At 34.7% G+C, this 22,855-nt stretch overlaps 1 protein-coding gene across 1 annotated transcript in view; it reads right to left on the bottom strand.

Moving 5' to 3' along the window:
* Positions 1 to 20,539, bottom strand: part of LOC148603136 (uncharacterized) — a 52,390-nt gene extending 31,851 nt beyond the window's left edge. The window contains exon 1 of the mRNA XM_088551501.1: positions 19,564 to 20,539. Within this exon, the coding sequence (XP_088407627.1) occupies positions 19,564 to 19,627 (64 nt within the window). The 5' untranslated portion in view covers positions 19,628 to 20,539. The remainder of the gene's footprint in view (positions 1 to 19,563) is intronic.
* Between the last annotated feature and the right edge of the window lie 2,316 nt (positions 20,540 to 22,855).

The raw sequence follows: 22,855 nt of genomic DNA, 5'->3' as shown, positions 1-22,855 counted from the left end.
CTTGTATCTGAGAGATGTACTTTCCCATCGTTCGTTTCTTTTAACAGAGTAAAGAAAAAATGCACGTCTGAAATTATTACTTATCTATAACAACACATATTGGTTAAATATATGGTGACTCAGTCAAAGCATTTCATAGTTCGGTATTAAATCGATGTAAAATAAAAAACTCACACTTAATCTTTTTGAATTGGCATTTGAGAAGTCTACTTTACATCCAACTTTATCTACTTTTAAAACATTAATAGGAAAGTTCAAGATTTAATTCAGTAGATAAAAAGGTCGGTTTGATGTTCGTGTGCAAGCAGAATATCAATTGTTTGTTTGTTTTTTTTTTCAAATCACTAGACACAAAACAAAATCAATTCGATACATGCAGTAAACCAACGCATTGTGAATTCAACTTACAATGATATTAATCCTGCTATTATAGGCTAATTCAAATATGAGTATAAGGCGTCAAATACGTTAAGGGTACATTCGTTAAGTAGATGAAAGTACCATACTGTTCTTCTATATCAATCCATGTCAATTAAATATTTAAAGCTGACTTATTATGTTTTGTTGGCAAAGCAGCAATCTATTGGACTATCGCAGGGGAAGCTTCACTGCTCAAGCAGCAGTCTTTATCGGGCAGTCAGGAAACTTCCCTGCTCAAGCAGCGGACTTTATCAGGCCATTGTAGGGGAAGCTTTCCTGCTCGAGCAGCTGTATGTTCTTCGCGACCGCAATCGATGTGTTTTCGGTGCGAAACAGGAGTAAAAGATGTTGATAGTGACAATCTTACTCGTTGGCATTTATCTGTCTTGCTTTTTTTTAATTAAAAAAGTGAAACCCTGTATGTTAATAAAGAGACGTGACGTCGTTCCTACTGTAGGAAAGCGTTTGCTCTTTAATCGGGTCAAAAGCTCTCATATTATTTTTTCTTAGACCGTCTCAGGATCCGTCTAATAGCACTGACCTAGATATACATTAAAATTGCCCTTTTAAACGGCAATAAATACAGACAGAAGCCAGGTTATATTTTTTACCCAAAAACTGTATTCCTCAGCTTATTTATGATTTCACTCCCGGTTTTTTTTGTTTTTGTTTTTGTTTTTGTTTTTGTTTTTTGTTTTTTGTTTTGCTAGTGCTTTAGTGTGGTGACCTGTTTCCCTTATCTTCAGTTTTCACTTGTAATCTTTTTTTGCGTTTTTGTAGATCGCCTTTGTTTCATCTGTTCATCTTGATGTTGTTTGATCTTACCCTACCGGTGCACCTGGTCCATGCTCCCAGTTTTTAGTGGAGTCCGAGTTGCTCATTTGCTTTTGTTACTTTGTATGTATGATTTAGTTACTTTATGTTCTTTGTTGTATCGCTGTTTTCCATGTCTAGTCTTTGTCCCTGGATTACTTTTATTTGATTACCGCTATAACCTTGGTTCCCTTGATCACTCTTTCATGTTCAGGCATGTTTTAGGATTTTGGCGTTTGATTTCATGTGCATTATATTTGGTTTCATTTGACCTTTTGCATTCTCTCCTATGAACTTGTCTTCTGATCATAAGTATCAACTTTCCAATCTCTGTAAGCCATGTTTCTGATTTTCTATGACAAAGCAATATCCGGTGATAACAATTCTTCTAAAATCCGTGTTTTCAACTCTTCGTCGAAAAGCCATCGGTATGTTGTCCTTAATCTTCATTGGCAAGCTCAACAAAATCCATTTATGGTTAATAACCATAAAACGAGTTTGTTATTGCCTCTGTTGTAACAACAGTCTAAGGAAAATGGAATGGCTTCCTTTATTGATAATCTTTATCTGCCTGATATATTGACATTGTAAACACTTCGCTCCGTGCCAAAAGTGGAAATTAATCAGTGTTCGATAACGGAGACGATTGCTTATTATATAATTGTGGAAAACGTTACTATTAAGCTTCTTACCCAGTTCACCGTCAATAACAACTCATTCGTTGAAGCATGCTAGAACCAAAGCTCATACTATGAATATATTTTGTAAAGTGCATGTTAATCAAAATAATCTGGTAAATCCAAGTCTTTTGGGGGTTATACTATTACGGAAAGTTGTCAACAGAATGAAAAATTCAAATAGCAAAAACTCTTAATATTCGTATCATCGCTTCATAGATCACACAGTCGAAGACTTGCACAGATAAAGGATAACACAATGTCTTGCCAACCGTATCAATTAGCTACGAATACAATTACAAAATGTTCTAAGATATAAACTCAACAAAACAGAAAGGCATTTCTCATTTCAAATAACTATTAAAATGAGTTGGTTATGTAATAAAAAGAGATAAATATAGATCATTTTGTGATAATTGTAGAGCATGCTCAATATACACTGTTGCGAGGAAAATTCTTTCGTCCCAGCCCTACCTCGCTGAAGTGACAAAGACCAGACATTGAAAACAGACATACACAACAAAAAACATAAAGTAACTAAAATACTACATAAAAAGTAACAAAAGCAAATGGGCAACTCGGACTCCACTAAAAACTGGGAGCATGGACCAGATGCACCGGTAGGGTAAGCGTCCTCTGCTTTTCTATAAACACCCGCCGGGTTGCTCATAAAAAGTAAAGTCCGGGGTAGACGAAAGAGGAAAGGAAAACTACGACACGTTGAACAAATCAATTTTCAGAAAGCAGAAGGATACACCGTAAGGATCCACGAGTTCATGATGACGACCATAATACTTCAGTAGAAGCCTACTTGTTATAAGTCTAGCGCGATACAAAAAGTCTGCGTAGTTTCGGCAAGATGTGGAATAGCATATGAACACTCCATACGCAGGTGCTGAAGGGATGTTGCCACAGATGAAAGTTGACAATTCTGAATGAAAAGTCATCACGTTTGTCGTAAAGTTTGGTCAATAGCTTTAACTTACCATCGATTTTTAAGCGTAGGTCAATGTAGGAGGCTGACTTCAAAGTGTCTGTAGTATCCTTTTAATTTATCTCAAACCCGTGCAGGTCCGGGTGTCAAAAGAATAGGCCTGCAGCAGCGCTAAGCATGTCGTAAAAGGCGACTGAATAGTGCTCATAACCTTAGGCGGGGGCTAGGGCGCTCTACCCAAAGACAACTGGGTTGTGTGCCCCATGTGGTGGAATGGGGTACCTCTGGTGTGTTACATGCTAGGGTTGTCAGGTTATAATACGGAAAACCTGACCGCAAACCATAATGATACATCGTGTTGGGAAAGATGCCACGTTCCATGCACGTTAAAAAACCCTACTGTGATATTCTCCCGGAGTAGGAACCATAGGGCTCCGCCACAGGAGGCTAAACTGTCCGACCCTACTCACCTCTCCCTATTTCCAGTGGCAATCAAAATTTGTCGACATAATTGTCCTTGTGTCCTATCCCTTTTTTTCATTCCATCATCATTTCATGTTCATTTTATCATCCACTTCATGTTCATCGCCTGAATATAGCTGACATATTACTGCTCGGGCGTTAAGCCGACCGTCGGTTGAAAAACGCGCCTACCACACTGGACAAATATGTTATCGATAAAAATTCCAGCATTTTATAAACATCTTACAAAGTATGAGGAATCTCTACCAAGAACTATATATCTGTATCGTAGTGTACCATCTTTTTTGGAAAACTAACTATTTATAATGTTTTAATTCGGGATTTTAACTGAGTATTGGGAAGACAAGTATACTGTGTTGAAAAACCATAAGTTTTAATGCTATTATATTCTGATAATAGTCTTGAGCTGATGGTTTCCAGAAGATTTTTCGAATTTTTTAGGATCCACATTGAATAAATACAACTACGGGAGTAACAAGTGTTGTGAAAGGACTGCAGACCCTCTTTGACGGCTGTGAGTATAGAAGTTAAAAGTTTTGAAAAAGGTTTGGTGTTATATTTTGCAGATCCAGCTATGTAACATTGTTTGTATTGATTGTTGTGGAGTTTATGAATCCAGTACATAGACGATAAATCACAATCATCGTCTTTGGTAGAGAGACCAAAAGAGGATAGCACAGATTTATGGTTTTCCACAATCTCTTCTTTGGACAGTGTGGTAACAGTATAGATCTTATCACTTCTAAAATTTTCTACGTCTACCTCAGATAATAAACATTGGGTGTAAAACATAAAACCATATTGTTTTGGGCTTTGTCTGCTGGTGCGATACCATATTTATCATGTATACTAGACAATGTTTCTGCTACATCGGGATCTTCGAAAACTGATGTAGCACTGGCACTCATTGACCTACTTAAAACTTTCATTCGTTTAAACATAAATGAACTCACGGCCTTTAACCTCTGATAGAGAATCAATGTCTTCTTGTGCTCGTTTTATCCATTTTCTTGCGTAGTCTTTCACGGCATCCATAAGAACTTTAAAATTCCAATTTATATAGCGTGGTTCACGGTACCTGGGACCTTTAGAAAGGATATTACGCAGAAAATCGTTTTCAATGTTGGTTAAATCTCACGTAACGACGTGACCAGAAGGACCATATTTGAATGGAGAGGTTTTGCAAGAACAGTCAGGCGGTTTAGCCTTGACGTCCTCAATCTCGAGGTTCTACAATAGACTTTTATAATTGAATATTTCGAATGCAATGGGTGAAGTATAGGAATATGAAATAATTGGTATTGATTTGTCTTTGAAATAGGGGGATTCTGTTGGCAACGTTTTTGTGATGGAGGATGTTAGCAAAATTAATTGCATTTATACCTTTGTTGACAAACGGTATTAGCAGAAATGATCGGTTTTTTTTTATCCTGACTTTTCACACAAACTGGTTAAAAGAGTCTGTGGAAACCAATATCCAAAATGATGGCAACAAGTCTGTATAATGATAAGGTAGGGTCAGAAACGAGAGTGTCAAGACTTGTTTTGTAAAGGGAGTGAGCGGTATAGATTATAGATTGGTTCGAATGTGATGAAGTCCAAGAGGTTTTTGTATGAAAGGAAGGAGACCATCTACGGAGACATCATGTAATTTAGGTGACGTATAGTGGCGACGGCCATGTATCCTTTCACATCTTGAATTTTTGTCAAATAAATTCGTCACTTTTATGCTATTGTTATACTGGCTTGAAAGGTTTCCTACACTTTTGATGTTCTCATTGCATCCGAAAGGTATTACCGTACCTAGTCTGCATATCCAGTACTCCTCTCTTTCCCTACCATAGTTTTTACTCAGAACGGGAGTGTTCGTCGGATGGTAATTTTTTTCTGAGTACAAACTTTCATAGAGAGGATAAACTGTCGGGAATTCGGTGGTATTGATTCCCGAACGATGACCGCACATTCGTTTGTTTGATCATTCTTCTGTTTCACCGACATATACTAGACAGAATAAGTTGCATTCTAATCCATATATAAAGTTTGTTGATTTGCAACTAAAGTCATCCATCGTGACTTCTTGTATAAAAGGTTTTGTTCGTAAGGAACTAGAGAAGCAAGAGTCGGTAACAAGAATGTTGCATGTTTTGTCATGGTTCTTCATCGTTGTAGTCAAATATATCATTTAAAGTGATGGAACATGGTTTGATTATCTTGAAATAGTCAGCGTTCTTGCACTGGAATACATGGTCTGTAAACTGAACGTGCGATTGAGTATTTTTTTGTTGAAATTGTCGGAACACTATCATTACCAGATGTGAGCGTGCTAATTTCACATCTGCGGACACCACACTCTTACAAGACAACAGTACTCGGACGTGTACATTAAGCATGCCAATAAACTTACCACTAAAGGGTCTATTCAATCATTTAACCAGTCTAAACATGAACACCTGGCGTCGATTTCACAAAAAGTCGTAAGTGTAAAGTTGATCGTAAGTTATGACGTCACAACCTAAAATAGCATTGTGACGTCATAATTTACGATCAATTTCACACTCACGACTTTTTGTGAAATCGACGCCAGCAGAAGAAATACAGTACAAGTCATAAATCTAAGCATTAGAAAACACAAATAAAAAGATCAAATCGAGTTAACTACAATGTATGGCAAAATTATGTATGGGATCAGGATTTTCTTGCGATAGAAATGGCAATAACGATAAGTGATTGTGAAAGTAGAGTGGTGTATAGGGATAAGATATTGTGTATCAAGTTGATAATGGTAAAATTACATATGGGATCAACAATATCTTGTGTAAGAAATGACGTTAACTATTAATGTACGATGCAGTGGAATTGCATAAGGGAATTAGATATGGTGAATCGAATTAATCATGGTGAAATAATGTATGGAATCAGAAATGTCTTGTGTAAGAAATGGCGCTAATGAGGCTGTGGAATAATATACGGGGATTTGGGATTGTGTATCAGGTTAATCGTGGTGAAATAATGAATGGGATCGGGAATGTCTTGTGTAAGAAATGACCCCAACTATGGATGTACGATGCTGTGGAATGGTACATGGGGATAGATATGGTGAATCGAATTAATTATGGTGAAATAATGTATGGTATGATTGGTATATGAGGCTGTGGGATGGTGTACGTGGATTAGGTATTGTGTCTCAGGTTAATTTTTGTGAAATAATGTGTGGTAACGGGAATGTCTTGTGTTAACAATGACGCTTACTATTGAGATATGAGGCTATTGAATGGTGTATTGGGATAGATATGGTGTATCGAATTAATTATGGGGAAATAATGTATGGAAAAATGAATGTCTTGTGTAAGAATTTGCGTTTATGACTGGTATATGAGGCTATGGAATGATGATCGGGGATTGGGTATTGTGTATCAAGTTAATTATGGTGAAATAATGTATTTAATCGGGAATGTCTTGAGTAAGAAATGACTCTAACTATTGATGTATGAGGCTGTGGAATGGTGTATTGGGATAGATATGGTGTATCGAATTAATTATGGTGAAAAAAAAATGTATGAAAAAAATGAATGTCTTGTGTAAGGGTGGTGCTAATGACTGGTATATTAGGCTGTGGAATGATGTTTGGGGATTAGATATTGTGTATCAAGTTGATGGTCAGGGATGGGAAATGCTTATACATGTAGCAGTAGAATATTATGTGACACTAAACCTGTGTGAGGCTGAGGAATGGTAAATGCAGACAGGTATTTAGTTTGGATTGAAGACTTATATTTGAGGCTACAGGATTGTGTTTGCTGTTATATGGTAAGGAATGGTATGTTGGATGAGGAATTTGGATCATATCTTTGAATGTGAGTATTTAGGCATCTTAAAACTTTTGCATTTTTGCTCATGCGATAAATCGAAATAAATATTTGAGGTACTCTTTCGCAATACCTGTGCATAATGATGTTTTCGGGTCATCTGCAGCCTGCCCTGTGGTGTGAGGGTTTTCCTCGTCGATCAATGAAGATCAATTGGGCTGTCATTTTCATCCCGGTAGGGTTGTTGTCTCTTTGATATATATACCATAACTATTCTCGTTATATTTATGATGTTAAATATGGAAAATAAGTCCATTTTCCTTGAACCTTTACTTGATACATTCGTATTAACAGAATTAAGATATTAACATGGTCGTTAGAGCTTGCATATTGAAAATATGAGAGTAGACAAAAATTACCAATCATTGCTGGAGACGAATCTATATATGAATGTGCAATTTCTGTTCATAGTTCTGTAGTCTCGGGTAGTATATAAATGATGATTTATTGTGATAATTTGAAATTAAATTTGCAGCATTTAAAAGCTATATGCACTAAGCTCTATCGATCTTATTCAGATTACTCCTTATGTATAGGACAGGTAAGTTGACCGACATAGTATTTGAAAAATATCAATATTTTAATTTTTCATCCTAATGTATGTCATACCATTCCCTTGTTATACATGTTTATAAACGTTACCTCCTGTGAAGCTATTAAACGGCTTTAATATTTGTTATCTCGCGTCAGTTAAGAAAAACACATTTAACAGGTTTCACTCATGATATATATAACTGGAATGACCATATATTTGAACTATTAAATAAATAGTACCAATAGTACCAATACAAGGAGTAACAATAAAACACCACTGAATTTCCATAAAACAATTTGACGGCTTAGATAGAAGCGTTGTCATAGCATCATGAAAGTTTTCCAGAGTTTACAATCTTGAAAGCATACAAGTGATCTAATTAACTTAAATATTAGTATTTATTGACACAATACAAAAGTTACCATTAACGGTAGATTGATCATAGGACTTATTTTCCCTCGCGAGAGACTGCCTATTTACTCATCGTGTTCTATCAACGATAGAATATCATTTGATGGTGGAGTTATAACAGACAGACTGCGTAATATAATAATGGCAATTGTCTGTGTTTTTTAACCATGATCGAAATGTTTTAAGACTGCAATGTAAGGAAGCGTTTTCCATAACTGAATACCATACAATTGTGAGGGGTACATAGGCCGGACCCGACTGGAAGTAAAACGGCTTGGTGAATGTCTGTCGGCGGAAAAAATGTTTCTGTAATATTTTTCTAACCAACTATAAATCACAGCCACTAGATAAGTGGTACGCAACTTCAGTGTGATGTCCCATATCATTGGATGCGATTTCAGGTCTACTTCCAGTTTGCGACAACCTGGCCATTTATTTTTTGACACAATTTTCTCCTTTGATTCGATTTGTGTGTGTTTTTTTTTTGAATGTATGAATTCTTGATTTTTTTATAAATTAGATTCCCAATTGGTTTTTGGATAAATCGCTCGGCCTTGAGTTCTATTTGCGTATTAACTTCACTTGTGATATCAGCTTGACATTCCCTCACATCCTTTGTTTTCTAAAATATGGGAATAACTTTTTAAAGTTCAATAGTAGGGTGGGAAGTCAATACAAAGCAAACCGTTTAAACTTTAAGGGTAAGGGAATACAATTTCGTCCTGGCTAAAATAGTAGATCTCATGGAGAAAAAAATGTTGACAAAACTATGCTTAAAATACTTATTCAACTTCAGTCCACGGGAAAACGCAAATATAGTTCTAATTCTAATATACCATCTATAAAAGATAGGAAAGAATAAACATGCGAATCGTTATTCGCACTTCATTTTGTGATTTTAATTTTTGTATAGAGTCTCAGTGCCTAAATTGAATCTTTTTGTACTATTTATGAATGTTCATAGTAAGAAGCTATGAAGTAAACCTTTTGGACATTTTAACGAATAAAAATTGTATTTTCCAATAAAAGTACGTAATCTGATGCTTTGCTGTGAAGTCTAATGTTTATCGGCCGATTTAAAATTTGGTCTATGGTTTAAATGTTTTTCAGGAGCACATGAATTAGACCTTCGATTGTCATTCACATCTGTCGTAGCGCTTAATCCTTATTTTATTCAACGGCTTGAGATAACACCTAAGCTCACGTATATAATACAAGTCGCCATTAGAAGCAGACAGATCTAGGAGAAATAATTATAACAATACATTATATCCATAAACATTTTGAAAGTTCTATCTAATTTGATGTGCTATCAAAATGTGATGAGTAGTAACCCAGTCTCTGTTCAGTACAAGAAAAAGTTTCGGCAGTGTTACCTTTGAAGTGATGTGTAAAATCAGTTTCTGTTCAGAAGAGAGACACTGAAAGCAATGTCAAATATGAAGTGTTGAGCAATTCAATTTCTGTTCAGTAGAGGGACATTCCAAAGAATGTCATATTTGAAGTGAAGTAAATCAGTTTCCGCTCTGTACCGAGACACTATAAAGTAAATATCACCTTTAAAGTGGTGTGGAAATCAGTATATGTTCATTCAGAGACGCTGTAGGCAATGTCACCTTTGAAGTTATGTGTATAACAATATCTGTTCATTACAGAGACACTGTAGGCAATGTCACCTTTGAAGTGGTTTGTAAATCAGTATCCGTTCATTCAGAGACATTGTAGGCAATATCACTTTTGAAGTGGTGTGTTTATCATTATCTGATCAGTACAGAGACTTTAGGCAATGTTACCTTTGAGGTGGTGTTTATCTGTTGAGTACAGAGACACTATAGTAACACAATAATCACATCATGGTCGTAGATCGCAGACAATGATATTGTAGTACTCTCGAAACGCATTAACAGTTAATCACCGTAAAATGATTCTGATTTCCTTTAAGTTTACCAGCATATATCAACTCTGATTAGGAATCTGATTTCGCACTTTGATCCTTCAGTAACGGAGTTCAATTAGTTCTTGTTATTCTGTGTAAGCTGGTAGTCAAGAGTGTCTCACAACCGATATGTATCGTTTTATCATTTGGATCCATGTACCGTTGGTAGCATCGTTGATTCCAATGCATCAAATATACTTTCGATTTTATATTGAGTGAAGCGTTGCTCAATGTAATCGATCACAATACTCTGTAGAATTATTTGCAACTGACTTACACGTACATTCACTATTCTTTGCCTTTTTACTTGATGAAGTACTTTTGATATAGACATATCAGTTATTGTATGCTTGATAGAAATGCAGGCTTCCAATGTACTATAAAACACAATACAGGCCTACATGTATATGATAAAGCAATGTTAAGCGTTCCTTGTTTTTTTTCAATTTGAAAAAAAAAATGCCATGGGGCAAATAATTGTTTAAGTTAGTGTTCGATCAATGATTCGTCGATCCCGTAGTGTGTTTGTCAACAAAATACGCTAACCAAATGAAAGTTGCAAAATATGACATGCCTAAAAACCTGAAAAAAGCAATTAATTAAGCGATTTTTAAGGATCAGCGATAAGGAGCATATCTTAGAAACTTGTTTGCATTGACAGCAATAGATTGTTTTTACAGAAGTTATTCATACTAGTATGAGTTCTATTATCATTTCATTTTTTTCATATCTGATTTATTTCCATTGGGATCACTCTCTAAGAAGTAAATTGCGTGCAATTTATAATACTAGCTTCATGTATGATTTCCCTAATTCTCATATTTTCAGGCAACTTGATAATGGTTTTTTTTTTTTCAATTTTGTTGTTTCTGCCCGGAAGTTTTTTTTTTCGTTTTACGAGGGGAAATAATCTGTCTTGTTCGTAAATTTCAGACCTTCAAGTATCATGGTAATGTGTCTTCCATCTAAATACAAGTCTTGTATGACACTCGATAGAAGTTTGAAATTAAACTGTGGCGGTATCAGAATACCTGAAAATCATATTCGAGCTGATGACTGTAAATAGTGCGTAGGGCTTATTTCAGCCGATTGTCTAATATGCCCTTTTAGTTTTAACTAAAGTCATATAATACTCAAATTCCATAATTCCACTGAAACTTAATCAATTTATGCATTTTCCGAGTAGATTTGATCCCTCATTACAACACTCGATTTTTCATTTATCGAATGCGTCATATTTCCTTGGGAAATCTCTGGAAGAATGTTTTGAAGAATTAACCCCAATTCAACTAGGAAATACATACAAACGAGGGGTTACCCTTTAACAATGACGGGAACACCAACAAGGACAATGAAAGAAAAATGAGTCGAACAACACAATAAATCTAAACATTAACAGAAAAATATGAACAGCATGAACGCCGCAAAAACAGCGGTGTGGAACTCAATTGCTCCAAAGGTTGGGGCTATTCTAGCTTCATTCAAGTCACCGCCATGCTGCATGTAGAAGATCGGATACTTAGAAAGAAGGATAATATCTACGGCAAATGTACAATCAATTAAATCATGGTGACGACCTGATTGAGTGGCGAATTTAATTGGCCAACTTTTCCTCGTTCAAGACTTTTGCCGGATATTAACTATGCTGAAACAAACGGTATAAAGTTCCTTAATTCCGCTCATACAGCAGCCATGTATATTTTGTCGATCTGATATATTTTTTCCCATTACAATTTGTGGTGAACAAATACTGTAAACGACTGTATTAAGTTAATGCGGAGGTCAATGATATAGCATATCCATTAAAAAGACGCTTTAATGGAAGATAACTCTCACTGCATTACATCTGTGTGTGATTCAAATTATTTCTGTTCATTTGATCTTGTTGAATAAGTCTTAAATTTGGCCCAAATACAGGATTAGATATGACATATAACATTACACCATCTTTATAACCATATGTCGCCATGTTTGTCCAATGATTACAATCTTATTTACAAGTTTCAATACGATCGGTATAACAAATATCGCATGGATTTTTTTATGAATTAACGATGATTAATATCAAGTATTTATATGATATGTGGTACACATGTAGTTAACATTATAATTAATGTTAAACTGAAAATATTTAATCTGATTTCTTTTTATTCAATGAATTTCGCGGTCCAATTACCACGGTGTATGCTGAGGACACCTTGTTTCGACTTCACGAATATCAAATGTAAAAATTATACAATATTTAATTATCCGATCCTATATTTTGTCATTAAAATGACATCTTGCATGTTAAAGGACAGTTAAAGAGTTTTGTTCAATCATATTATGCGTTTTAGCTTATAAAGCATCAGATTGGAAACCCTGGAAAGCTCAACGACCTTCTCGAATCTGGAAGTGAGAATTTAGGAGGAAAAGATGTATTAAGTATATTGTACCAGCATATATAAAAACCACGAACAAAAATAGGTTATAGTTTTCAAATAAACATAATTTTGAGATTTATCTACATAATTATAGGTGGAATCAATAAAAAATTACAGTTGAAGTGGATGCTCAAAGCACATCCGTCTAAATAGAACACATTTGGACTGTATATTGTATTGTTTAGACAATTGTTATGTTGACCCAGTTTAAAACATTTAAATTGATATGATGGGACTTTAAAACGTATCTGCTTTAGACAGGTTTTCGGTTAAGACGGGTTCTGTTTAGACATGTTTCGGTTTAGACAGGGTTCGATTTAGACAGGTTTGGCTTAAACATATTTCGGTTTAGACAGGTTTCGGTTTAGACGGTTTTCGGTTTAGATAGGTTTCGGTTTAGACGGGTTTCAGTTTAGATAGGTTTCTGTTTAGATGGGTTTCGGTTTAGACAGGTTTCGGTGTTCATTAAACTTATTGGTGTCTCTACATAGTAATAATAGCATTCAAATGCAAAAGAAAACCATATTCCGAAATTTGAAAATGGTAAGTTAGAGTGAATTCAAATCAGCAACTGGCAAGTTGGACCAACATCACAACCTGTCCATTGACACCAGACAAACCGCTTACTTCCTATAAGTAGGTACTGGAGAAATAATAAGATACAAGTATCTAGATAAAGCATGACCGCATGGATCTGTATCTGGATAAAATTTAAACGTGATAATCACGAACCCTAACTTTTACCAAAAGTGCCCTATGTAAATGGTCTTCATTTAACGATATGGCACATTAGTTCTTAATGCTGTAAACAAAAATCAATAGTCATTTTAAAAGCCCATAATTGCTTTACTATTGCTTACATATAGGATCAATATTCGTAGTATGTTAGTAAATTTCTCTATGAATATTCAAGTCTCCTGAGGTTTTTATCTATCAATAAAGATAGAAAAGAAATATCGATAATAATTCTAAATGCCCACACTTAAGGGAGGGTTTGATGGTACATGTCAATATTTGTAAATTTCTCAAAAGAAGTTTTTTTGTCGATTCCTAGGCTCGGTACTTTTTCTTGTATATATTGAATGTATTCTCAGTTTTCGGTTGAGAATTAATAATTTGCAGTAAATCAAAATTGAGTAAAATATTAAAACGGCTATCATATTTGTCCAACGACAGCAATACCTGTGATGGCTCCTTAAGAAAGCACAGACTGTAAGCTGTTTACGCTCATAAACCAGTTTGTTGGCTTTCACGTAAATTTTTTCCGTAATGTTTTAACAAATTAGAATTATGTCCAACATGTCAAATCGACAAAACAGAGGGTAACGTAGTCCTACGTTGAAAAGTATTGGGAGTTTACTACATCGGTTTAAAGGATCATGTTCACTTTCAGTCAATTTTTCTCAAATTTTCGGACTCCTCCGATTTTATCCATTTCATAGCGTTAATATTTTGCAAACATCGGTAAAGTCGACTTACGGTTACCATACTATATAAGACATTGAAATTACTCTATAAAACAATGGTGAAACCTGAAGAAACAGCCTGTGATTGACTCAGTTTTGATAGATGTACCGGTAAAGCTGTTTAGGCAGGTTAAGAGTATCTAAGATTCGGTTTAAACAGAACCCTGACTAATCAAAGACTTAAGTCTTCAAAGTCGCTAATCGTCAAATATTCACTGTCACTGATTTTCAACATCCGAAATGGTACAAATGCGATATGCTCTAAAATCGGGTGACTTCTGCTAAAATTTTGGTTCTCTTGATATTATTGCGGACTCTTTCGTAACCGTTATGACCCGAATGGCTATATATAGATATCGGTTTCCTGATAATATATATGACCTTTATATATATAATCGGAATCGTTTGAATCCGGAAACCGGGTAATATTACATAAACTCAATGCTTACCTATCATTATCTTTTAATGTAAACTTCCCGTTCTAATACAAGCTAAAAAAACACGCATAGACATGTGTATGATATGTTTAAAAAAGGTACATGTACGTTGTAGCGATGTTTGGGTCGCATTTGCTATTGACCACTGAACCAGATTATGAACCTGATAAAGCAGGTGGCAATGAATATTCATAAATATCGGGGCGTGCTAATGTATAATGCGACCTAAATTGTATATAGTCTTGTAACGAGCCTCAGCGCCTGAATCGGAAACTGGGTATTGTTCAAAGCTAACCGAACATTTCATGTCAGTTTCCCGTTCTCGTACAAGCAGGAAACACATGTAGAACACACGTGTATAAAACTTAAGAGGTACATTTTTATCTCGTATGGAGCTAGAACTATGACGCTATGGTGGTGAACACGGCGAGGATCTGCAGCATTTAGTGGCGTATAACTACCTATTTATGCAAATCATATGCAAATATTAAGTACAAATATTACGAGTGCAGGAAGTTGCTAACGATGCTAGCGACTTGAAAAGTATCGGACTTAACCATCCATCATAATCCAATAGCCCTTTTTTTTATATTCCCGACTTTTTTCAGATTTGAAGAAAAAGGGAAGTAACTTTCTACATTTTGTAATCCGACAGACTTGATTACAGTCAAAGTGGAGCAGATTTCACATTGAAATATTCAATTTATTACAGCCGAGGTAAGTGCTTGGATTCTTTTAAATAATTGATTTCAAACCATTCGGGTAGTTTTAAGTTTCCAAGAAAAATGTTTACTTTTTTCCCTTTCCCAAATGAGACCGCCAACCACGTTGTCAGGTGTTGGTCGGTAAAGCCCCTTTGAAAAAAAACTTGCTAAAATGACTTGCGTTCCGTAAAAATGAAAAAAAGACTATTCTGTTAAGTGTGTCAATACATGTATAATTCTATAACAGCATTTTTGGGGTAAAAATCAGGCTGGTCCTATAACAAAATTGACTTTCTGAAAAATATATGTAAGATTTATGTTCTTTATTTATTCCTCTTTTGGTTGTGTTTCAAAATGTTGGTTAATACAGACATAAATATTTACGTTTCCTATTCCTTCGTAATGCATTCTTTATAATATCTATCTTCTATGTCAGATCAATTTCTTAAAAAAACCATCAGGGTTTTTATTTATTGATTTTGTTTTGTTTTGTTTTTGTTTTTGTTTTTGTTTTTGTTTTGTTTTGTTTTTTGTTTTGGTTATCTTAATAATCCAAAACTGGAATTATAATATTTCTTTGATATGTTCCCACCACATCCCCTGCCCAGTTTTTTTATAAATAACTACATGTTTTCTTAACAATTAATTGTAAGCTCATTGTTACCGTAAGCTATTACGTTAAGATCGTTATGATTATGGTCCGTTCTCTTCTTGTATATAAATCTCATTTAAAATGTTACCTTAGGGTTTTAATCTTCTTTTTATAGTCGGAAGTTTATTTCAGAGGCCGTTAAAGCTGATTATATTGAAGAAAATACTGTTTGCTTCGTTTCAATTGTATTAATTCGTTTAAACTTCGATCTTCAGGGTACTGGAAGGGTACACAGAATATCCTCAAGGTTTAGAATAAAACCGTATCGAAGGTCAAGTAGTCGCCTTTTGTTGGATACTTATTATAAGGCTTTGCTTTGTCAATGCGGTTTTAACGTTCTGTATACAAAAATTGTATTAAATTCATGTCAAACGGAAGGGGTCGTGAATAAATTGACCAGTAACTGTACATATGTACAGGTGAGGATTATATATATATATATATATATATATATATATATATATATATACCACAGAAAGGAGAAAAGGGAAGGGGTAGGTGGCTATGTTTCAGTAAATATACATGTAGTAATTAGTCTACTACATGTAGCACTAAGACTACTACATATAGCAATGAGCTTACTCTACATGTACATGTAGCAACAAGACTACACAACAAGCAATAAGTCTACTACATGTAGCATTATGTCTACTACATGCAGCAATGGATCTACTCTTCAGTACAATAAGTTGTGTCGCCCCGTGCAGGTCCGGGTGTTAAAAGAATAGGCCTGCAGCAGCACTAAGCTTGTCGTATAAGGCGACTAAATAGTGCTCAGAAACCTAGCCGAGGGCTAGGCGCTCTGCCCACAGAGCAACTGGGATGTATGCTCCAGGTGGTGGAATGGGGTACCCCTGGCGTGTTACATGCTGGGGTTGTCAGGCTATAATACGGAAAACCTGACCGCAAACCATAGTGGTGCACCGTGTTGGGAAAGATGCCACGTTCCTTGCACGTTAAAGAACCCTGCTGTGGTATTCGATAGGAGTAGGAACCTTTGCGCTCCGCCACAGGAGGCTAAATTGCCCGACCTTACCCATCCCCCCTTTTTCCAGTGGCAATCAAAATTTGTCGACCCTATTGTCCTTGTGTCCCATCCTTTTTTTTTTTTTTTCATTTCATGTTCATTTTATCATCCATTTCATGTTCATCGCCTGAATATAGCTGAAATATTGCTGCTCGGGCGTTAAACCCCAACAAACAAACAAACATAAGTTGTGTCTGGTGGCAAAATTGATGAAACCACATCGGTTCTCGGGACGTTCTTTGCACTTGTATTAAATCATGTGTTTGGCCACAGTATCCCCCAATCATACTAGCGAATTTAAAATTACAAGTACATATAGCCTCTCAACTATGTGTGTAACCTTTACCCCTTGACCTGTAGTAGAAAGTTATTTTCTTGTAGTATGGATATTGTGTATGGATGTTTTCTTCTAGACCCTTAGCAGTCTAAGCAAGCATGTTGAATTCATAACCGTGCAAAGGGTATCTATCGTTAAAAAATAAGACAGCCTTCATTCGGGCAAATGCTCACCATTGTCATCTAAATATACATGTACAATTATTATGTGTTTAGTAGTACTCCAGATAAGAATCATACAAAATGTGATTCATGGTTTAAAAGCCTACATATTTTTATTTTTGATATTTTGTTTGAAATGTCATAGTAAACAGAAAATACTGTGTTTTTTTTTCATATAACCCGTGCTCTTAGGAGATAAGAATTATATAGAAACTGTAGATTTCAAAATTAAGGGAGATAACTCTGTAAATGACGCTCAAATACAATAGAATCTACTGGATTTCAATGTTGATTATATCCTAAGAGCAGGCAGACTTGAATGAATAATTACACAATTCATAGTGTAGACCCATAAAACAACTTAATTACAAAAATAAAAATATGTAGCCTTTTCTGGGGTGTATCACATTTTTCAGATTTTGCCTGATTCTTACAAAGACAGCTACTTAATACACGTAAATGAATAATCAAATGCTATTAAAAGGGATATAGTACCAACAATGCTCTACTATGCACGTGCATTTTATAGCCCTTTGTCCCTTCTAAAATTTGCATAAAACAGCTTATCCTCTCTTTTTTAATAATAAAACTCAGCTCATATGAAAAGACTATGCAACATTAATATTGTATTACGAGAAAAATAATACCTGGGACAGTGTGTGAAAATATCGACCAGGTGGAACAAAAATATTGACGAATTGTAATTTATGCACAACATAAAACATAAATCCTCCGGTTGTGATGGAAGAAAAGATTTCGTATTCAAACAACATCACAAAGAGACAAAATAAAAACATTCATAAATATTTATCGATACGCGGAATATGTAGTTTTAAAAGTAATAAAATTATTCAGTTATTGGCTACACATTTAGTTTGACGATAATAAAAAATAATATAAAAGTGTATTTGTCCATTTCTCGACCTTGGAGAGCAACTTTATTATCTGATACCATAGTATTTTTGCTCTTAATCCAAAATTTGTCTAAAATTCCAAAGTCCTTCGAACCGCAGTCCGGTCGGGAAAAGAGGGGATGTCCATAAAGAACCCAGGTTCTCCCTTCGAATCCTTCTGAATGCCTAAATCTTCTGTCATAAAGTGCAGTTACTCCCCACATTATGGAGCTTAACGAATGAGTATGAATCGAAGACAAATTTAAACTAACAAATACAACAAAAAGAAACATAAAATATGCAATCCAGATTTCTTTGTCAATCGTCAGCTCTACTGCACTGATTTTTTTCACGTATCCATATGCCAAAACTTCCAATGTTTACATAAAACCTGTCTGATTATTTCATTTAAGGGGTATGAGAAATTGACACCAAGATATATAAGCGTTCATATGCAATCCCTGTGTACATAAATGAAGCCGATTCCAATTTGATCTATAAAATATCAACGACTTCATAAAGCGTACGAGTAAAGTGTTCGTACATGTACGTGTATGAAATATAGACCAGAAACCCTGTCAAACTAATGGAAAATTCGAGTACATCCATATCAAATTCACCCCATAAAATACGAAGTAGATGTAATATGAACTGTCTATATCTATCCATGCAATGTCATCCTAGGAATGTTTAAAATAAGTCAGTTCTTTAAACTAATGTAAACATTTCAAAGGGTCATTTAATTCCACCTTTTATTTATTTTTCGTTATCTTAATTATATACGTGTATACATGTAAACTACAAAGTGTATTTACAAATGGCACTGTAAAGTCAACAAGAGGGATTAAAAGTATTCACAATATTGAAATATCTTTTTATTTTCCAATTACTACGAAGTGGTTGTTCCCACACCTTTCGCCATGTGACTTGAAGCATGATTCATTTTTTTTTATATTAAAAAACATGTACCTTAAAAGGGGCAGGTACATGTATTTAGAGTTTGACAAATTATGTACGGAATGTTTGGGAATCAAAACACAGTATGTGTTGGTTGATACGTTGGATTTTTTTTAATTATCGAAACTGTCTTCTCTCAACAAACCCTTGATGTTATTACAGCGATGATTTTATTCAGTCGCGTACAGTCCTCACTATACAAAGATTAAAATTAGACCAACCATGTTTCTTGTTATTCCGTAAACCTAATCATACATTATTTTACGGTACACCTGTAATATTTTGATCAATAGACACGTGGACATGTAAAGTACATGTATGTAAAGAAATAAGAGATAACGTACACTGTACATGTAACAGCGATTACATTGCATGTATTACATATATGAATAATAAGAAGACCCTTTTACTTGAATAAAAGGTGAACTTACCCTCTGATGAAATAGATAAAATCCACGTGAAAGATAAAGTTAGAAAAATCACGGTAAATTCCATTGGAGAATGTGTTTCAATTCTATATATTGGTATATCCTTGTGTTTACAAATGAAACAAGTTGTCTCTTTGACTATTCAATCGTCCCTTTAAACTTTGAGGCGTGTCGAGTACATACTGCATATTGAATTTAATATTTCATATTTCCTGTGTTTAATTGGTGCTGAGCATGTCGTAAAGTAACTGTACACATCTAAAAATAACATATAAACACACTCGAATAAATAGAAGACGTCAACTATACTTTTGAAAGAAGCAGTTATAGACTTTTGCGATCACTGAATCAGACGTCAACGTGAATTGTGGATAAATATGATAAAACTTATACAAGAAAATAGCCGAAATACCCAATAATTCCCTTTGAAAATATTCGGAACGTCAACAAAAGCTGTTAAGTGAAACATACGAGAAATAGTATTAATAAATTGAATCTCAATACATCCAGAGCCTTTTGTTCTCGCATCTAAGTAAACATACGCGAACTGCAGCTGATGGAAATGCTACTTCTCTTAGGAGCATAATTTCTATTTCAATACCAGCTCTATTTGCTTTCACTTTCTATCCATCTTAGAATAAATAAGCAAGTATGCAACAAATGAGGAAAGAATATTAATGTAATTTCTCTTTCAATACTACAACTGTTATTCTCCCGTCCTGAGCATCGTGGATTAACGATTAGTTCGTTTGTAGCTATTTGCAAGGACTAATAAACAGTCGAATTATGGATTTCTGTCAATAACTCGGCTTGAAAGAAGCTAAAGAATACCGTGTATGAAGGTCTATTAACTTGACACTACACAGTGATACTTGTCAGTTGTAATTTGATTCCATCGCTGATGTGAATTAGCAAAGTTGTATGTGTTATTTTTCTTCATTAATTTGTCGTGGTCGTTGAAAGTATGTTTTAACTTATTACCACTTTTATAAAAGTAACCATTAACTTTATAGCTGATTCTATAATACTTTTCGTACACACATTAGCTTAATTCTGCTTTAGATTAGATACACTAACTTAAAGTAAATATTTTCTACATCTTGTTACCTTTAAATTATTTTTCCATTGATAAAAATTTTGTTTTCTCCATTGATCAAGTCACTGTAAATAGAAGACAGATGTAAACTTCTTATAATAGACGAAACACGTTTCTATCACACGTGTTTCATATTTTTGAATTGATATCTTTTACCAAGGATGTAAGATTCATTCCACACTATACAGATCCAGTCGTATTATTGTTTGCTTTTGTTTTTAATTTTGTTTTGCTTTTCTTTGTTTTTGTTTTTGGTTTTTTTTCGTGTTTGCAACTGGTAGATGCAACCCAAACACGTACAGGTGAAACTGTATCATCTGTGAGTATATAATACGTTCTATCCCTTTGTTCTCAAAGTTCGTAAAACGTTATATTGTTGCATAATTTGAATAAAAAGTAATGACTTTCCAAGATGCTACATAGCCGTTAAATCGATTCTAATTCAGACTCCGGACCTGTTTAGATCGATGAAAGCAACACGTGTTTTTGGTTTATAATTTGCAAAAGGGCGCGCGCATTTGATTGACAAATTGTACTATAAGATTGATTTAACCTGCAGTGAATCATAAGCCGCATTAGATTTGGTGAAAATCGATAGCTTTACCGAATCAGCGGCATATTGTAAAACTATTTCTCAAACTGTAATTTTCCTCTGTTTTTCTTTTCTTTTTGGTGCTTTTTTGTGTTTAATTTTGTTTGCTTTGAGTTTTTCTTGTCGCTTTAGTTTTGCTTTTGCTTATTTGCTCATTTGCTTTTGTTACTTTGTATGTATGATTTTAGTTATTCTATATTCTTTGTTGTGTATGTCTGTTTTCCATGTCTGGTCTTTGTCCCAGGATTACATTCTTTTGATTACCGCTATAACCTTGGTCACTTGATTACTCTTGCAACAGGTTTATAGGAACCGGTGATTACAATGTGTCGTAACTAACTAATGGGCTTTTTAACGTCCTTTACTACCCTGTCGGGTCTCGAACAGACGGTCAATGTGTTGTATTTTTCTTTTTGGTGCACGAACTAATGCGTAAATTGATGTTAAAATTTCTAACTTTGCAAGGAGAACTAATCGTCGTTTTCTCTTTTAATTTATGCAAACATTATATGTTCAAGATAACTAGATATTCTCTTGTGCAATATTTTGTTAATCTGCACTCCTGTAAGGTCGATCGTAATACACAAAATTAACAATTTATTCGTTTAAAGATGGGTTTCCTACTCCTGAACCCGTCACTGTATTGTTAATTGTATAATGAGGAATCAACAAATTGTCGATCGACCTGTCGCGAAAAATATAGGTTGAAGGATTTTAAAACGTACAGAGACATTACAGTAATTGTGCTAACTGGGGTTAGTGGGCGAGCATTTTCCGCGAGGAAAAGTCTTTTGTTCTACCTCGCGGAAGTGTATATTGAGCATGCTCATTAACTTACCACAAAAGGGTATATAATTATATTTGAAGGCAGCACGAGTGATCATTTTATTTTTTTTATTTGCATGCTATGACGATAAATTTGCTGTTTACTCGACTGTCATGGACCGAGACTGAGCACGTGCAACGAACTATAAACATATTTTTAATTGTTATTTAATGAAATGAAATGTATACCTTTCTTCGTTCGGAAATTATAATAAACCTCTCTAATGACTTATCTATTTATAAAGTTAACTGTTCACCCGGATTACGAGTTAGTTTTCTCAGTTGTCCGGATGCAGAAGTTCGTTTCAATTTTCTGGAATTAAAGATTGAGTTCACCAGTCGAAGTGTTAGAAGTTGTCTTTGAATATGATACACGAAGTCACACTTTTAATCGAAAGTTTAATATAAATGCACAAAGATGGAAATAACAAGACAAAATCTTCATATTTTAATGAATCATGTAACCATTATTTGTCACATTTTCTGAATTTTTGCCCCGCTTTTAACACCGGACGTTTTAAGCCAGAACACACTTGAAGTATAGATAAGATATATGATATAATGAACATGACATGTCAAAATCTGTATCACATGTGGTATCAACCCTCGACCTATATCACCCCGCGGGCCGGTGGCCCTTGGGTAATATAGGAGACTCGGGCTGATACAATAGAAAACAACAAATATGGTGTAACGCAAAAAAAATCCACCATTGTATAACCTTTATAAAGTAATAAAAAATGTACAGAGATCACCAAAAGGTCTTTACAAAAACAAGAGTT

The sequence above is a fragment of the Perna viridis genome, chromosome 11, assembly GCF_037379345.1.
Source record: "Perna viridis isolate PV_CMFRI_1.1 ecotype Kerala chromosome 11, ASM3737934v1, whole genome shotgun sequence".
Lineage (NCBI taxonomy): Eukaryota > Metazoa > Mollusca > Bivalvia > Mytilida > Mytilidae > Perna > Perna viridis.
This window is presented reverse-complemented; position numbering and strand designations above follow the sequence as displayed.